Genomic DNA, 19,726 nt, shown 5'->3' on the forward strand with positions numbered 1-19,726 from the left:
TTTTCTTGTAGAGTTCGGGGCGCAGTCACTTCCAGCGTCATTTCTTCGATAATTTCAACCTTTTCCCCAGAATTAGATAATTAATTCAGTGCATTGAAATATCACATTTTTTAAAAATTTCAAAAAATTCAATACAATAGGTACAGAAAGAAGATCTTGCGTCATTTTTGCAAGTAGGTGCATGTTTTCAAGTTCAGTTCGGATTAAAGAGATATCGACTTCAACTAGCCTCTGTTCGGATTACTGGATGTTCGGATAATCGTGGTTTCGGATTATAGGTTATACTGTATTTCCTTACACAAATTTTCCATTTTAAACATGTTTTAAGTTTCATGTTGTGAAAAGAAGTCTACACACATTAAAACAAAAAGGCAAAATATAAGCCCGCCCACCCGCCCTATCTCGATTGTGATGATTTTTTTTATTCGCCGTGAACCAAGAGGGCGGAGCTAAACTGTAAAATACTACTTTCTTTACAAGAAATTAAAAACATGTATTTCAGTATCGTATTGTTCAAAGAATACTGTGTATATTGAGAAAAAATGCAAAATATTAACCCCACCCACCCTCCCCATCTCAAACGGGATGATTTTTTTATTCTTAGAAGCTTAAAACACGTTTAAAATGGTAATTAGGCTCCGCCCCCAGGTCTGCCAACGAATGAAAACTTCATTACTATTTAGATCAGGGCAGATATGGGTGGAGCTTAATCTTTGGTTTTAATTTTTCTTAATATACATAGTATTTTTTGAATAACACGATAATCCAAAAAATGTCTTACATGGCATTTTCTGGAAGAGAAATAATAAGAATTTTGCATTTAAATTCCGTTCCTTTGGCTCTCGACGATTAAAAAAAATCATTACAATTGAGACAGGGTGGGTGGGTGGGGTTTATATTTTGCCTTTTCTCTGAATATACGTAGGCGTCTTTTCGGAACAAGATAATCACCTGTTCACCGAAATCCTCATATTGTAGACAAATATGGATCTTGCAATTAAGCCCCGCCCCTCGATCTGACAACTAATGAAAAATTCACCACAATCGACCTTGGATATGGGTGGGGCTTAACTTTTGGCTTGTTTTTTTTCTTAACATACACAGTAGTTCCTTAACAACGCGCTACTCAAAAACATGTTTTTTATTTTTAGTTGAGAAATATCGATTTTGCAATTACGTTGCGCCCCTCGGTCTGACAACGAATAAAAAAAATCATCAGAATTGAGATAGGGCGGGTGGGCGGGGCTTATTTTTTGCTTTTTTTTTCTTAACATACACAGCCATCTTTTCACAACAAGAAACTTAGAACATGGTTAAGTTCATGTTCTGAAAAGAAGTCTAGACATATTAAAACTAAAAGGCAAAATATAAGCCCGCCCACCCGCCTTGTCTTTGAAAGAATCTGAAAAAATTCTAAAGAATGTGAAACAGTCCAAAACCATCCGAAAGGAAGAATCTCAAAAAAAAGGAAAGAATCTGGAAGAATCTGAAGCAATCCAAGAAAATCAGTCTCATCTTGACAAGTACTAGCCCCGCCCACCCACCCTTTATTTTCTTTGAAGAGTGGGACATGTGCCAAAATCAGTCTTATCTTGACAAGTACTAGCCCCCCGCCCACCCTTCCTTATTTTCGTAGAGAATATGTCATTTGCAAAAATCAGTCTCACACTTGCCAACATAAGGACGCCTGTGGGAATCTGTGAGAATTTCGAAGAATATAAAAATCTGGAAGAATTTGGAAAAGTTTGCAGAGATTTGAAAGTATCTGCACGGTTTTAAAACGACCTGAATAGAATTCAAAAATTCGAAAAAATCATTAGGATTCCTGACGGTGTCTTTGAAAGAATCTGAAAAAATTCGAAAGAATGTGAAACAGTCCAAAAGAATGCGAAAGGAAGAATCTTAAAAAAAAGGAAAGAATCTGGAAGAATCTGAGGCAATCCAAGAAAATCTGAGGGAATCGGAAAGAGTCAGAAAGAATCAGAGGGAATTGGAAACAATCTCAATAAATCTAGACGAATCTAGGTAAACCTGGCAGAATCTGAGAGAATTTGAGAGAATCTAGAAAAATGTAGAAAAAACTGGAAGAATCAGGAACAGTCTGCAGGGATCTGAAAGGATCCAAAGCGATCTTGAAAAATTCTGAGGAAATCTGAGGGAATCTTCAGGAATATCGAGAGAATCTGAAAGTATAGAAAAAAATCTGTAACAAAGTGTATTTTTTCTAGAAACTTTCGCGTTAATTTTTCAATTTGATTGTTAGTAAAATTTATGGAAAGTTTTTGATTTTCCGATTATACAGTCTTACAATTTTCCGATGTCTCATTTATCCGATTTTTCAATTTGTCATTTTTATTTTAATTTCGTTTTTAATTTTTAGCAAGTACTAACCCCACCCACCCAGCCTTTATTTTCTTGGAGAATATGCCATTGGCCAAAATCAGTCTCATCTTGAAAACTACTACCCCCGCCCACCCACCCTTTATTTTCTTTGAAGGGTGGGCCATGTGCCAAAATCAGTCTTATCTTGACAAGTACTAGCCCCGCCCACCCACCCTTATTTTCTTAGAGAAATTGTCATTTGCAAAAATCAGTCTCATACTTGCCAAAATAAGGACGCCTGTGGGAATCTGTGAGAATTTCGAAGAATATAAATATCTGGAAGAATTTGAAAAAGTTTGCAGGGATTTGAAAGTATCTGCACGGTTTTAAAACGACCTGAATAGAATTCAAAAATTCAAAAGAATCGTGAGGATTCCTGACGGTGTCTTTGAAAGAATCTGAAAAAATTCGAAAGAATGTGAAACAGTCCAAAAGAATCCGAAAGGAAGAATCTTAAAAAAAAAAGGAAAGAATCTGAAAGAATCTGAGGCAATCCAAGAGAATATGAGGGAATCGGAAAGAATTAGAAAGAATCAGAGGGAATTGGAAACAATCTCAATAATTCTAGACGAATCTAGGTAAACCTGGCAGAATCTGAGAGAATTTGAGAGAATCTAGAAAAATGTAAAAAAAACTGGAAGAATCTGGAACAGTCTGCAGGGATCTGAAAGGATCCAAAGCGATCTTGAAAAATTCTGAGGAAATCTCAGGGAATCTTCAGGGATATCGAGGGAATCTGAAAGTATCGAAAAAAATCAGTAACAAAGTGTATTTTTTCTAGAAACTTCCGCATTAATTTTTCAATTTGATTGTTAGTAAAATTTATGGAAAGTTTTTGATTTTCCGATTATACAGTCTTACAATTTTCCGATGTCTCATTTATCCGATTTTTCAATTTGTCATTTTTTTATTTTATTTTTTTTTTATTTTAAGCAAGTACTAACCCCACCCACCCAGCCTTTATTTTCTTGGAAGAATAAGTCATCTGCCAAAATTAGTGTTATCTTGGCCAGTACTAGCCCCCCGCCCATCCTTCCTTATTTTCTTAGAGGATATGTCATTGGCCAAAATCAGTCTCATCTTGAAAACTACTAGCCCCGCCCACCCACCCTTTATTTTCTTTGAAGGGTGGGCCATGTGCCAAAATCAGTCTTATCTTGACAAGTAAGAGCCCCGCCCACCCACCCTTATTTTCTTAGAGAAATTGTCATTTGCAAAAATCAGTCTCATACTTGCCAAGATAAGGACGCCTGTGGGAATCTGTGAGAATTTCGAAGAATATAAATATCTGGAAGAATTTGAAAAAGTTTGCAGGAATTTGAAAGTATCTGCACGGTTTTAAAACGACCAGAATAGAATTCAAAAATTCGAAAGAATCATGAGGATTCCTGACGGTGTCTTTGAAAGAATCTGAAAAAATTCGAAAGAATGTGAAACAGTCCAAAAGAATGCGAAAGGAAGAATCTTAAAAAAAAGGAAAGAATCTGGAAGAATCTGAGGCAATCCAAGAAAATCTGAGGGAATCGGAAAGAATCAGAAAGAATCAGAGGGAATTGGAAACAATCTCAATAAATCTAGACGAATCTAGGTAAACCTGGCAGAATCTGAGAGAATTTGAGAGAATCTAGAAAAATGTAGAAAAAACTGGAAGAATCAGGAACAGTCTGCAGGGATCTGAAAGGATCCAAAGCGATCTTGAAAAATTCTGAGGAAATCTGAGGGAATCTTCAGGAGTATCGAGAGAATCTGAAAGTATAGAAAAAAATCTGTAACAAAGTGTATTTTTTCTAGAAACTTTCGCGTTAATTTTTCAATTTGATTGTTAGTAAAATTTATGGAAAGTTTTTGATTTTCCGATTATACAGTCTTACAATTTTCCGATGTCTCATTTATCCGATTTTTCAATTTGTCATTTTTATTTTAATTTCTTTTTTAATTTTTAGCAAGTACTAACCCCACCCACCCAGCCTTTATTTTCTTGGAGAATATGCCATTGGCCAAAATCAGTCTCATCTTGAAAACTACTAGCCCCGCCCACCCACCCTTTATTTTCTTTGAAGGGTGGGCCATGTGCCAAAATCAGTCTTATCTTGACAAGTACTAGCCCCGCTCACCCACCCTTATTTTCTTAGAGAAATTGTCATTTGCAAAAATCAGTCTCATACTTGCCAAGATAAGGACGCCTGTGGGAATCTGTGAGAATTTCGAAGAATATAAATATCTGGAAGAATTTGAAAAAGTTTGCAGGGATTTGAAAGTATCTGCACGGTTTTAAAACGACCTGAATAGAATTCAAAAATTCAAAAGAATCGTGAGGATTCCTGACGGTGTCTTTGAAAGAATCTGAAAAAATTCGAAAGAATGTGAAACAGTCCAAAAGAATCCGAAAGGAAGAATCTTAAAAAAAAAGGAAAGAATCTGGAAGAATCTGAGGCAATCCAAGAAAATCTGAGGGAATCGGAAAGAATTGGAAAGAATCAGAGGGAATTGGAAACAATGTCAATAAATCTAGACGAATCTAGGTAAACTTGGCAGAATCTGACAGAATTTGAAAGAATCTAGAAAAATGTAGAAAAAACTGGAAGAATCTGGTACAGTCTGCAGGGATCTGAAAGGATCCAAAGCGATCTTGAAAAATTCTGGGGAAATCTGTGGGAATCTTCAGATATATCGAGAGAATCTGAAAGTATAGAAAAAAATCTGTAACTAAGTGTATTTTTTCTAAAAACTTTCGCATTAATTTTTCAATTTGATTGTTAGTAAAATATGGAAAGTTTTTGATTTTCCGATTATACAGTCTTACAATTTTCCGATGTCTCATTTATCCGATTTTTCAATTTGTCATTTTTTTATTTTAATTTTTTTTTTTTTTTAATTTTTAGCAAGTACTAACCTCACCCATCCAACATTTATTTTCTTAGAAGAATAAGTCATCTGCCAAAATTAGTCTTATCTGGACAACTACTAGCCCCGCCCATCCACCCTTTATTTTCTTTGAAGAGTAGGCCAGATGCCAAAATCAGTTTTATCTTGACAAGTACTAGCCCGCCCACCCACCCTTATTTTCTGGGAGAATAGGGCCAATTCTGAATCAAACTTGTTAAATTTAAAGGGCGTTAAATTGCAAATTTCCACAGTAACGAGTTAAATTCGTACATCTGATTGGCTCTTTATTTTTTAACAACCTTTAAATTTTAAGAAGTTTGATTCAGAATTGGCTCTAATATGTCATTTGCAAAAATCAGTCTCATACTTGCCAAGATAAGGACGCCTGTGGGAATCTGTGAGAATTTCGAATATAAAAATCTGGAAGAATTCGGAAAAGTTTGCAGGGATTTGAAAGTATCTGCACGATTTTAAAACGACCTGAATAGAATTCAAAAATTCGAAAGAATCATGAGGATTCCTGACGGTGTCTTTGAAGGAATCTGAAAAAATTCGAAAGAATGTGAAACAGTCCAAAAGCATCCGAAAGGAAGAATCTTAAAAAAAAAGGAAAGAATCTGGAAGAATCTGAGGCAATCCAAGAAAATCTGAGGGAATCGGAAGGAATTAGAAAGAATCAGAGGGAATTGGAAGCAATCTCAATAAATCTAGATGAATCTAGGTAAACCTGGCAGAATCTGAGAGAATTTCAGAGAATCTAGAAAAATGTAGAAAAAACTGGAAGAATCTGGAACAGTCTGCAGAGATCTGAAAGGATCCAAAGCGATCTTGAAAAATTCTGAGGAAATCTGAGGGAATCTTCAGGGATATCGAGAGAATCTGAAAGTATAGAAAAAAATCTGTAACAAAGTGTATTTTTTCTAGAAACTCTCGCATTAATTTTTCAATTTGATTTTTAGTAAAATTTATGGAAAGTTTTTGATTTTCCGATTATACAGTCTTACAATTTTCCGATGTCTCATTTATCCGATTTTTCAATTTGTCATTTTTTTTATTTTATTTTTTTTTTTATTTTTAGCAAGTACTAACCCCACCCACCCAGCCTTTATTTTCTTAGAAGAATAAGTCATCTGCCAAAATGAGTCTCATATTTTGTCTTTTTTTTCTTAATATAAATAGCCATCCTTTCACAACAACAAACTTAAAATATGGTTAATATGGTACATTCTTGCAAGGAAATATAGATTTTACAATTATGGGGCGGAGCCTAATTGCCAAATCGATATTTCCTTATACAAACTTTACATTTTAAACGTATTTTAAGTTTCATACTGTGAAAAGAAGTCTACACATATTAAAACAAAAAGGCAAAATTTAAACCCGCCCACCCGCCCTATCTCAATTGTGATGATTTTTTCATTCGCCGTGAATCAATGGGGGTGGAGCTTAACTGTAAAACACTTATTTCTTTAGAAGAAATTAAAAACATGTTTTTGAGGATCGTGTTGGTCAAAGAGTAATGTGTATATTGAGAAAAAAAAGGCAAAATATAAACCCCGCCCACCCACCCCAGCTCTATTCTGATGATTTTTTTATTCTCAGAAACTTAAAACATATTTAAAATGGTAAATTCTTCTAGAGAAGTCTGGATATTGCAATTAAGCCCCGCGCCTCGACCTCACAACGAATGATCTTTGGCTTTATTTTTCTTAATACACACAGTATTCTTTGAACAACACGACACTCAAAAACATGTATTTAATTTCTCGTAGAGAGATCATGATTTTGCAGTTAAGCTCCGTCCCCTTGGCTCACGACGAATAAAAAAGATCATCACAATTGACACAGGGCGGGTGGGCGGGGCTACATTTTGCCCTTTTTTCTTAGTATGTGTAGACTTATTTCGACAACAAGAAACTTAAAACATGTCTAAATTGGTACATTTTTATAGTAATCAACTTAAATGCTACACTTTTCTTCTACAACCCCAATTATTGATTTTATAATATTGGTTCTATTTTATTTTTTGCACTAAAATAGCAAGCATTCCAATTATAAAAAAATATAAACGGAGTGTTCTATTTTAAGAAAAATATATATATTATAAATTAAAAAAAAAAGTCTTATTCACCCTCCACACTTACTACATTGGAAAAGCGAGCTTAGATTAGACACTCGATCTGTCATCCATCATAAATTCGACTTTCAGCGCATTCATAGTTAAAAAAACCCGCACCCCGACACCCCTTTCTGTCATCACCATCACACAAATTCCTCCACAATTCCACAAACCCCACCAACTTGTTGCACACAAACATCAACCCCCCGACTTTCTCGTCCAATTTAAATTCAAATGTAACTTTGAATTTAAAATCAGAGCAAGGGTAAAACGTAAGTGGATACAAACCAACCCTTCCCACTCCACGTCACACATCCATCCCGTGCACAAAAATCCTCACTCATTACCATCTCAATGCGCACCCATCCCGTGCACAAAGCGCCAGACTCATGCAGATTAATATCGCGCCCAAGAAACACATCCCGGCCATTATCACTCGGTTTGAGAGCCGCTGGCACGCCGTTACTTACACGAATGCAGACATTCCGATATGGTGGTGGCGTCGATCAGATACCCCTCGCAGAGATAACAGGTCAAGTAAGAGTTTATCTCGACAAGTTTGATCTTCTCGTGCTTTTGAGGAGGAGGTGGATCCATCGTGGCTCTGGAGGCGGCTGCAACCCTGAAACGGAAAAAAGCGACGATTAAATCGGGCTCGGCTCTACCTGTCCGTCAAATTTAGAGCAAAACATTAAATAAAATTGTGTGAGCAATAAAAGGTGTATTTATTAGAAGGAAAAAATGTGCACATATTCCTTTAAAACCTATGAATAACAGTGTTCCTGAAACAATGGCACTTTTTATGAGTCGGACGTCGAGGATATAAATTTAAATAAATCAAAGTGCGATATTTTTCGTAATTTATTAATACGAGTACAGATAAATCAGACTTGATTAATTCCTGTTATCGATTCAGATTTATAATTAGAGAGCGGATTTCTAGGTTTAATGCTTTTTGTGAAAAATGTAAGCACTTCAAAACTTTTTTATATCTGTAACTATGATACAATTTGGAGTCATTTGACACATTTTTTTTTATGCTTATTTGCTTTTTTTTCAATTTTATGCATATTAAAACTTATATGCTTATTTAATGCTTTTTTCGACGAATATGAGTTTTAATGCATATTTTGTTCAAATGCCGCTCTTGTCGGGATGACAAATACTTGTTAGTTCGTATGCATTTTACCTGGACTTGACCACTGAAGTACACTTATTCAAGACCCTTTCTGTGAATAGGTTCCGGTCGTTTGGGTAATAAAATTTTATTAGAGGATTGGAAAAATACTCCATAGATTTTATGACTTTAAATCCTTACTTCCGTTGATAATGAATTAAAGCTTTTAACCAGATGTTCTTTTTCGGCATTTTGCGGCAAGACCGTTGAAGATTTTCTAGAAAAAAGGATTATTGTACCCAAACACCTACCTTAAAATTTTTCTAATGGAAACTTTTAAGTAAATGAACCGTTTATTTCACAACCATCAGTCTATCGCATCTGTCGTAGTACAGTGTTAAATGTGGTTCTCCCTTGTTACATGTTGAGTTCTTTTTCGTAATATTACTACTATTTTAAAAGAATGCCGAAAGTAAAATCGACGCCGGATGAGTGGATAAGAGATTTTCCAGAATTAAAATTGGAAAACAACAAAATATTCTGCAGATCTTGTGTGAAAACCGTAAGCCCACTAATTTTTTTGTATCTATTTTCCTTTGTTAATCCTGTATATGTACGTTGTTTTAGATTCAAAGTGATAAAAAATATAACGTGACCCAACATGTCAGAATGACTCTTCATGTAGAAAGGAAGAAAATGTTTGAAGTTTCCAAAATTAAACAGCAGAACATACATGAATCTGTTGCATCTACTTCCACAAAAGATGAGCAGTTTCAGTTTAATTTCGATTTATGTAAAATGATGATCCAGTCCAATATACATTTAAAAAAATTGGAGAAAGGGCCTCTTCAAGAATTCCTTGAAAAACACTGCAATCGACATATTCCGGTTGAAAGTACTCTCCGACAAAATTATGTAGGCCCAGTGTTTCAGCAAGTTTACAACGAAATTAAACATCGCATTGGAGATAATTATTTATGGTTCGCTGTCGATGAAACAACCGATAGTTGTGGAAGATACATGGCAAGTTTAATTGTTGGAATCTTAAATGAAAATTTCCCTAGTCGAGGGTATGTAGTAAGTTTGAAAATGTTAGATAAAACAAATGGCAATACGATTACCAGATTTGTAAATGACAGTCTTACGTCACTATTTTTGCCAAATGCCGTACCGGCGAATAAAATTTTATTGATGATCTCGGATGCAGCTCGTTATATGCTGAAAGCAGGGAATAATCTAAAAATATTGTACCCCAATTTAATTCACTCTACTTGGATTGCCCACGGTTTAAACAGAGTGGCTGAAGGAATACGTTTGCAGTTTCCTATTGTAAATAAATTAGTGGCAAATGGTAAAAAGATTTTTGTTAAAGCCCCACTAAGAGTGCAACATTTTAAGGAAAAATTTCCAAACATACCATTGCCCCTAGAGCCGATTATAACGAGGTGGGGAACATGGTTACAGACCACATCTTATTATGACAAATATATCAAAGAATTTGAGGAAGTCGTTACGGAGTTTAGCGAAGATTCTTCTCAATCGTTTAAAGATTGCATAAATATTTTGGAAAACAAAGATTTGCGACAAGATCTAGCTTTTCTAAGAAGAAATTATCAATTCGTATGTGAAGTAATAGAAAAGTTAGAAAAACCCAACATGTTGTTGGTAGATGCCATAAACTTAGTGAAAGAATTTAAACAACAAGCAAACGCAGTAAGGGGTGATATTGGTACTAGAGTATCTCAAAAACTTGAAGAAGTGTTAAATAAAAATGCAGCTTTCGGTGTTCTTTCCGACGTTGCTCGTGTTTTACAAGGCCAGAAGGTGGAAAATTTGGAGTTAGATTCAACATTAGTTGCAAAATTCAAATTTGCGCCAACAACGAGTGTGGATGTTGAACGCACATTCTCCAATTTTAAACACATTTTAAATGATCGGCGAAAAAATTTTACAGTGGACAACTTGGAACATATTGCAATCATAAATTGTTTTAAAGAAAACTGAAATACGTGTGTAAAATATAAAGTCTAGGATTATTGTAATAATATTTTATCCAAAGTTCTAAGAAGTGTTCTTTGATTTGTAATATGATTATGTTTTTAATGCTTTTTTGCTTAAAATAAAACTTTTTTATTGAAAATGTTGTGCTTATTTAAGCGCTTATTCTTAATTTTTTTGTGCTTATAAATCCGCTCTCTATTTATAATAACAATGGACTTTTATTTAATAATAATGAATTTACATGATTCCGACCAACGACCCATTCCAACAATCGGAATCGACTAGAAAATCGGCGACCTTGCCGCACCGCACCGACCGGGTGAACGCACACTCCCAGTATGATAAAAAATTCTTATTTACCCAATCTAAAATAAAATCCTCTACTTCTATTTTTATCGGTGCACTCATAACGTGGCGGTTATAATTAGGACCACCCGTGACATTTTATGAACATCACATCACATCACCATAAGCTCTTCGCTTATTACCCACCCCTGTCAAAGAGACATAAATTAGATGAATTCTGTTTTGAGAGGTTCGGGATTTATTCCTCTCCCTCCATTTCGCCCCGATGTCACATTAAAACGTGATCGTGTACAGAAGGGAACAAATTAAATGGCGGTTATCATATTGATGAGCGGCAGAAATGAAAAAATTATAGAGCGCCGACATGCGAGCTACGGACTTTTCATTTACTGGTCTAGTGTTCGCTGCACGTGACCACTCCATCTGTTCGGTAACCGGGGCGCAAAAATTTTTCGTGCCTAATCGAGCGCGCTCTGAAGAGGCCCGAGATGAGGATGAGATTTAGTGTGGGCTCTCGAGACGGCGCCTTTTGTGCATTTCCATGTTTCTTTTTCTTTTTGCCTCTCTCTCGTTCCTCCTTTATTTTCCGCCGTCCGATCGTACCAAGTCGAAAGTCGAGATTTGAAGATTTATTGAACGGACTCTCGGTCGACTCATCCCTCTCTGGTGCGTGCGAGAGAGCGGGTCCGTGAGGTCGCGAAAGCGCCATCTGTCCGACGAAGAGCAGCGAGGGTTGAGCACCTTTCGTTCAAATCGCCGACGACGGATAGCGGAGACGTGGTCGCTCTGTCGACTTGTGGGTACAATGTGGGTTTGTTATCAGTCGGCGTGTGTAAATAGAGGTTAGATGTGACGAATGTAGAGTGGGTTGATGTGTGTCTGAATTGTACGAATGTTGTTAATTATGGGACTGATAACTAGAGATTGGAAAATGCGCACTGAAAAACTAGCTGCAAATCGATATGAAAAGCGGAACATTCATGGAAAACTCCGCTATGGGTTGCCGTCGTGTGTTCGGTTAACATCTTCGCGCGATTACGTGTACGCAAACTCACGATCGTGGCCGTGATAAGACCGAAAAAATACTGCAAGCTGAAGAACAAATTTTGGAACGCGTCGAAGAAGAGCCCGACATTTACACTATGCCGGGCTAGTATTCGCCAAAATAAGACTCACTCTGACAAATGACCTACTCTTCTAAGAAAAAGTACAAGCCCCGCTCACCGACCCTTTATTTTCTCAGAACGCCAATAACGTAATGACGATGCAGTTCAGTGATTTAGTTCAAACGCAATATTTACAGCAGCCTCTGATATGATTTAAGTAATAAATTTTAATTCATCTACGTAAAGTATTGTAAACGCTATTCTAACTTATGATTTATATTTAAGGTCTTCATATGGTGTAAATAACGACGTGCGTTGTCACGCATGCAGTAAACAAAGACAATTGACATAAATAATGTTTAATATCGTTGCCTTTGTCTAGCCCATTCATGGCGTTGCGAGATTTAAGAATCGTCTTAGTTTAGTCGTACGACAAAAGTTTCTCAAGTGGGCTTCAGACGTGTAAGCACCACTTTAGTTATGTTGCGTTAACGAAATGAGGTCCTACGTTATTTAATGTTTACGTTTGCAAACAATATACAGGGTGCGTCGCTAAGCGCTCGATATCTCATTAGTTATTAGAAATATTCGTTGAGGAGTATCTAAAATAATTTTTAACTATACAGAGTGTCCTGTTTTCAAGGCGTAAGATAACTTAGTTTTGTGAAATACCCTATATATTTTTATAAATTCTCATGCTTTAAAACTACAATTTTCTTGACTTTTTTGTCTTATCATATTTTCTTGAAGAACACTTTGTACAGAGTGTTTATAAAAAAATCTAAAACTTCACAATTTTCAATTTTCGATATTTCAGTTTTTTCAAGTGGAACACCGTGTATTTTATTACTGTATCATACTCGATTTTTTGTGTTCACGTGTCTCTTAAAAAAGTGAAGCATAGTCGCAACTGTAAAATTTAAATACAGAAAATACTCAGCAAAAAGAAAGAAACCAAAAAATAGAATAAGATGATCAGTAATAAAATATAGGTCTACACTTATTAAGAAAAAAAGGCAAAACGTAGCCCCACCCACCCACCCTATCTCAATTGTGATGATTTTTTTTAATTCGTCGTTATCCAAGAAGGCGAAGCTTAACTGCAAAATCATTATGTCTCTACGAGAAATTAAATACATGTTTTTGAGTATTGTGTTTTTCAAAGAATACTACGTGTATTAAGAAAAATAAAACCAAAGATCATTCGTTGTGAGGTCGAGGGGCGGGGCTTAATTGCAAATCCAGACTTGTCTAGAAGAATTTACCATTTTAAATATGTTTTAAGTTTCTGAGAATAAAAAACATCATCAGAATAGAGATGGGGTGGGTGGGCGGGGTTTATATTTTGTCTTTTTTTCTTAATATACACATTATTCTTTGAACAACCCGATCCTCAAAAACATGTTTTTAATTTCTTGTAAAGAAATAAGTGTTTTACAGTTAAGCTCCGCCCCCCATTGATTCACGGCGAATAAAAAAATCATCACAATTGAGATAGGGTGGGCGGGTTTAAATTTTGCCTTTTTGTTTTAATATGTGTAGACTTCCTTTAATAGCATGAAACTTAAAATATGTTTAAAATGTAAAGTTTGTATAAGGAAATATCGATTTGGCAATTAGGCTCCGCCCCATAATTGCAAAATCTATATTTCCTTGCAAGAATGTACCATATTAACCATGTTTTAAGTTTGTTGTTCTGAAAGGATGGCTATTTATATTAAGAAAAAAATTGGTCTAAAGAGTTTAGACAGTACTTCCCTCGCTGTCGGAAACTTGACGACTGCATGCCTATTGTGTTTTTTCTCATTACATTTTTGTAGTGGGAATTTAAAAAAAATGCGATGACGTCATCAACATTTTTGCAAGGACACGTATATCAGTTTGGGATAGATGTAGTGTAATACTAAGAATAAAATTATTATATTCTCAAATTTTCGGGAAAATGAATTGGGTCGTTTTGAATATTGATTTGTAATAATCAATAAAATAACGAAACAATTTACTCACGTATACGTATCCCAGGCAGCTGAAAATCGTGTATGTATAAACATTCTTAATTTAAGATGACAGGCGTAACAGCATACTTGAGAGTCAAACAGAGAAACTGTAAACAAAACGACCATCGGTTTTATTGCTTCGACTTCCGCTTATTATATAAAACATTGGGTTTTATTTTAATTCTTGACGGTGAAATTCACAATTGGTTGATTATAAACATGTCTATTTCACATTCGCGGAACCAAGTGAACGCATAAAACAAATGCAGGTCTGTAATGTTAAAGTCGATGTAAATAAGCATGCTACCCTTATGTTTCAACCGAGTTTTTCCTTTAACAAATTTTTTGTCTACCAAATTGGGTTGGTTGTGGTGTAATACTAACAATAAGTGTTGCCTTTAATTTAATCAATAAAATAAATTGACTTCATTAATTTTTTTGAACCACCTCTTAAGAAAATCTAAAAACTATGAATGGAATGATAAATCACAAGTACAAACTCATCATATTTTTTGCATTTTAGATAGGATTTATTCAGCAAAATTTAAGGGTGACGTCATCAATTTTTTTAGGAGGGATGAACAAATACATTTTGAACAAAAGTTTACCATGCTTATAATAACTTTAGAATATTCCCAAGATTTCAAAGCATTCGGTTTTGTAATTCCTGATTAAATCGATAAAATAAATTCACGCCTTCATTAATTTTTTTGAGTCACCCTGGATATGCAAATCCAAAAATATGAATGGAATGATGCTATTTATATTAAGAAAAAAAAGGGCAAAATATGAGACTGATTTTTGCAAATGACATATTCTCTACGAAAATAAGGGTGGGTGGGCGGGGCTAGTACTTGCCAAGACATGACCGATTTTGGCAGATGACTTATTCTTCTAAGAAAATAAAGGTTGGGTGGGTGGGGTTAGTACTTGCTAAGAATTAAAAAAAAAAATTAAAACAAAAAATATCAAACTGAAAAATTGGATAAATGAGACATCGGAAAATTGTAACACTGTATAATCGGAAAATCAAAACTTTCCATAAATTTTACTAAGAATCAAATTGAAAAATTAATGCGAAAGTTTTTAGAAAAAATACACTTTGTTACAGATTTTTTTTTATGCTTTCAGATTCTCTCGATATCCCTGAAGATTCCCTCAGATTTCCTCAGAATTTTTCAAGATCGCTTTGGATCCTTTCAGATCCCTGCAGACTGTTCCAGATTCTTCCAGTTTTTTCTACATTTTCTAGATTCTCTCAAATTCCCTCAGATTCTGCCAGGTTTACCTAGATTCGTCTAGATTTATTGAGATTGTTTCCAATTCCCTCTGATTCTTTTTGATTTTTTCCGAATCCCTCAGATTTTCTTGGATTGCTTCAGATTCTTCCAGATTGTTTCCTTTTTTTTTAAGATTCTTCCTTTCGGATTCTTTTGGACTGTTTCACATTCTTTAGAATTTTTTCAGATTCTTTCAAAGACACACCGTCAGGAATCCTCATGATTTTTTCGAATTTTTGAATTCTATTCAGGTCGTTTTAAAACAGTGCAGATACTTTCAAATCCCTGCCAACTTTACCAAATTCTTCCAGATTTTTATATTCTTTGAAATTCTCACAGACACCCACATGCGTCCTTATCTTGGCAAGTATGAGACTGATTTTTGCAAATGACATATTCTCTACGAAAATAAGAGTGGGCAGGGCTAGTACTTGTCAAGATAAGAGTGATTTTGGCACATGACCCACTCTTCTAAGAAAATACGGTTGGATGGGCGGGGCTAGTACTTGTCAAGATGAGACTTATTTTGGCCAATGACATATCCTCGAAGAAAATAAGGAAGGATAGGCGGGGTGCTAGTACTTGCCAAAATAAGACTGATTTTGGCAGATGACTTATTCTTCTAAGAAAATAAAGGTTGGATGGGTGAGGTTAGTACTTGCTAAAAATAAAAAAAATAAAATAAAATAAAAAAATGAGAAATTGAAAAATCGGATAAATGAGACATCGGAAAATTGTAAGACTGTATAATCGGAAAATCAAAAACTTTCCATAAATTTTACTAACAATCAAATTGAAAAATTAATGCGAAAGTTTCTAGAAAAGATACACTTTGTTACAGATTTTTTTGTATACTTTCAGATTCTCTCGATATCCCTGAAGATTCCCTCAGATGTCCTCAGAATTTTTCAAGATCGCTTTGGATCCTTTCAGATCTCTGCAGACCGTTCCAGATTCTTCCAGTTTTTTCTACATTCTCTCAAATTCTCTCAGATTCTGCCAGGTTTACCTAGATTCGTCTAGATTTATTGAGATTGTTTCCAGTTCCCTCTGATTCTTTCTAATTCTTTCCGATTCCCTCAGATTTTCTTGGATTGCGTCAGATTCTTCCAGATTATTTCCTTTTTTTTAAGATTCTTCCTTTCGGATTCTTTTGGACTGTTTCACATTCTTTCGAATTTTTTCAGATTCTTTCAAAGACACCGTCAGGAATCCTCATGATTCTTTCGAATTTTTGAATTCTATTCAGGTCGTTTTAAAACTGTGCAGATACTTTCAAATCCCTGCAAACTTTTCCAAATTCTTCCAGATTTTTATATTCTTCGAAATTCTCACAGATTCCCACAGGCGTCCTTATCTTGGCAAGTATGAGACTGATTTTTACAAATGACATATTCACTACGAAAATAAGGGTGGGTGGGCGGGGCTAGTACTTGTCAAGATAAGACTGATTTAGGCACATGACCCACTCTTCAAAGAAAATAAAGGGTGGGTGGGCGGGGCTAGTACTTGCCAATTTAATACTGATTTTGGCAGATGACTTATTCTTCTAAGAAAATAAAGGTTGGCTGGGTGAGGCTAGTACTTACTAAAAATTAAAAAAATAAAAAAATGACAAATTGAAAAATCGGATAAATGAGATATCGGAAAATTGTACGACTGTATAATCGGAAAATCAAAACCTTTCCATAAATTTTACCAACAATCAAATTGAAAAATTAATGCGAAAGTTTCTAGAAAAAATACACTTTGTTACAAATTTTTTTCTATACTTTCAGATTCTCTCGATATCCCTGAAGATTCCCTCAGATGTCCTCAGAATTTTTCAAGATCGCTTTGGATCCTTTCAGATCTCTGCAGACCGTTCCAGATTCTTCCAGTTTTTTCTACATTTTTCTACATTCTCTCAAATTCTCTCAGATTCTGCCAGGTTTACCTAGATTCGTCTAGATTTATTGAGATTGTTTCCAGTTCCCTCTGATTCTTTCTAATTCTTTCCGATTCCCTCAGATTTTCTTGGATTGCCTCAGATTCTTCCAGATTCTTTATTTTTTTTTAAAGATTCTTCCTTTGGGATTCTTTTGGACTGTTTCACATTCTTCCGAATTTTTTCAGATTCTTTCATAGACACCGTCAGGAATCCTCACGATTCTTTCGAATTTTTGAATTCTATTCAGGTCGTTTTAAAACCGTGCAGATACTTTCAAATCCCTGCAAACTTTTCCAAATTCTTCCAGATTTTTATATTCTTCGAAATTCTCACAGATTCCCACAGGCGTCCTTATCTTGGCAACTGTGAGACTGATTTTCTCTAAGAAAATAAGGGTGGGTGGGCGGGGCTGGTACTTGTCAAGATGAGACTGATTTTGGCCAATGACATATTCTCTAAGGAAATAAGGAAGGATGGGCGGGGGGCTAGAACTTGCCATAATAAGACTGATTTTGGCAAATGACTTATTCTTCTAAGAAAATAAAGGTTGGCTGGGTGAGGCTAGTACTTACTAAAAATAAAAAAAAATAAAAAAAATGATTTTGGCGCATGGCCCATTCTTCAAAGAAAATAAAGGGTGGGTGGGCGGGGCTAGTACTTGTCAAGATGAGACTGATTTGGCCAATGACTTATCCTCTAAGAAAATAAGGAAGGATGGGAGGGGGGCTAGTACTTGTCAAGATAAAACTGACTGTATAATCGGAAAATCAAAAAATGAAATATCGAAAAATTGAAAAAAACAAATCTTATAAAATCGAATTCGAAATTCCAGTTTTCATTTTTTTTTTAGTTTTTAGATTTTTCAGACTTTTGAATATTTCATTTGATAATTTGTTTGACAATTTTGCAGTTTTTAATTCCAATCTTTTGATATCAGTGGTAAGTACAGCATCTACGAGATCATTCAAGCCCCAAACTCACGATCGTGGCCGTGATAAGACCGAAAAAATACTGCAAGCTGAAGAACAAATTTTGGCACGCGTCGAAGAAGAGCCCAAGATCAGCATTCGCCGACTTGGAATGATTGTCACAGCAATGTCGTAAACGCCCTAAATCTGCTCTTTTTTTCTGAAATGCAGTGTACAGTGGCAGGTGAAGCAACCAAGTCGAGAACAGCACTGGATATTATTCCACAAATATTTCTACGTCCCATCATTATGCCAAAAACTCAAACATTAAAATAACATCCAAAATTCTTTACTCGTATCGAAGAAATAAGGAACACATTAGTTGGCGGAGAATTTCATAATCACCAGTCTAGCACCAGTTTTCCATCCGAGACTGGTCATTATGTCTCCGGCTAGTTGCGAACAGGTTTAATTCGAATCCTTCTCAACCATTTTCATATCCGCTTTGTAATTTTAATTAATTCTCGTTTTTTGCGCTTGATTAGGCTTCGAAAAACCCACTTGATCACAAAGAAAGATGACTCATATTACAGCACGTGAAACAATAAACGAGGGAGGTGCGGACATTTCCACGCCCACTATTAAACACCTCCTTATTTTGTGAAATCACACACCGAAGTCAACTGTTGCCACTATACCTAAGATAGTTAAAAACCAAATTTGATGGCAAGTTCTTAATACCACGCCCCCAGTTGGACACCTCCCCGTCGTATCCTTCCACCCGCCGTAGTCAATTCCTACGACTATACCGATAAGACTTAATCGCCAAAACCGGAAACCCCGCAGGTGGTAGTCACTTATTACAATCTCTCACGTGACTTACGAATGAGTAACCACCCGAGCATGACGCTTACGACGGGACCTTTGCCCCGCCGGTAGCCGTCTCGACACTCGCGTTTTAAATGCGAAGAAGCCGTTTGATCTTTTCAAACACGAATTCCCCTAAATTAATTCATCGTCCGTAAAGCCGAGATTGCATCCATAATCGTAAAGGAAAGATCGTCGGCGGACCGTCCGGAGCAATTACCGTCATCGATACAAACAAACCCGAGTACCAAGCATCCATTATTATCGATTACGTTTACGATAACGCCTATCCCAAATGCGAGAAAACGCCGATTATGACGTTATTTTTCCCATCGACTGCGTCGGCTCGACTGTAGATATGTCGATAGGGCGAGAACAGAGGGATGTTCACCTACATATGGAACCCCTCGGACGATGGATGAGTCATCTGTCGGTGCACTGTTTCGGGTTCGGTGTCAATCAATTAGGCTTTTGTGTTGGGAAGAAAGGGAGAAGATGGTGTGATAGGAGGAATTTGTTATACTGAGTGAGGGTTTTTGGGTTTATGTTTATGGGTTAGTGTTTCTACGTAATTTGCACTAACTAATCTGGCAAGAATAGAGAACTAAGAAATCGGAAAATCGATAAAATTATTTGGAAAAATAAAAGAAACGAAAAAACGAAACATGTGATATAAAATAGAGAAAATGTAAAATAAAAAGGCGAGAAAATAAAAAAATCAAGAACATGAAAAACTGAAGAAACGAAAAACTGAAATTTGAAGAAAGGAAACATGGTGATACCAAAAAATTGGTTGAAACACTTTGATTTTGCGAATTTGAATTTTA

The 19,726-nt window shown here is 35.6% G+C and overlaps 1 protein-coding gene across 1 annotated transcript in view; it reads right to left on the reverse strand.

Moving 5' to 3' along the window:
* LOC135139884 (polycomb group protein Psc-like) overlaps positions 1-19,726 on the reverse strand; it is an 80,760-nt gene that overhangs the window by 38,917 nt on the left and 22,117 nt on the right. Inside the window, exon 2 of the mRNA XM_064070234.1 lies at positions 7,858-8,009. Coding sequence (XP_063926304.1) covers positions 7,858-7,984 — 127 coding nt within the window. The 5' untranslated portion in view covers positions 7,985-8,009. The remainder of the gene's footprint in view (positions 1-7,857; positions 8,010-19,726) is intronic.

Source organism: Zophobas morio, unplaced genomic scaffold (genome assembly GCF_036711695.1).
Source record: "Zophobas morio isolate AGI-343-1 ecotype UQ-CSIRO unplaced genomic scaffold, CSIRO_AGI_Zmor_V1 ptg000038l, whole genome shotgun sequence".
Taxonomy (NCBI): domain Eukaryota; kingdom Metazoa; phylum Arthropoda; class Insecta; order Coleoptera; family Tenebrionidae; genus Zophobas; species Zophobas morio.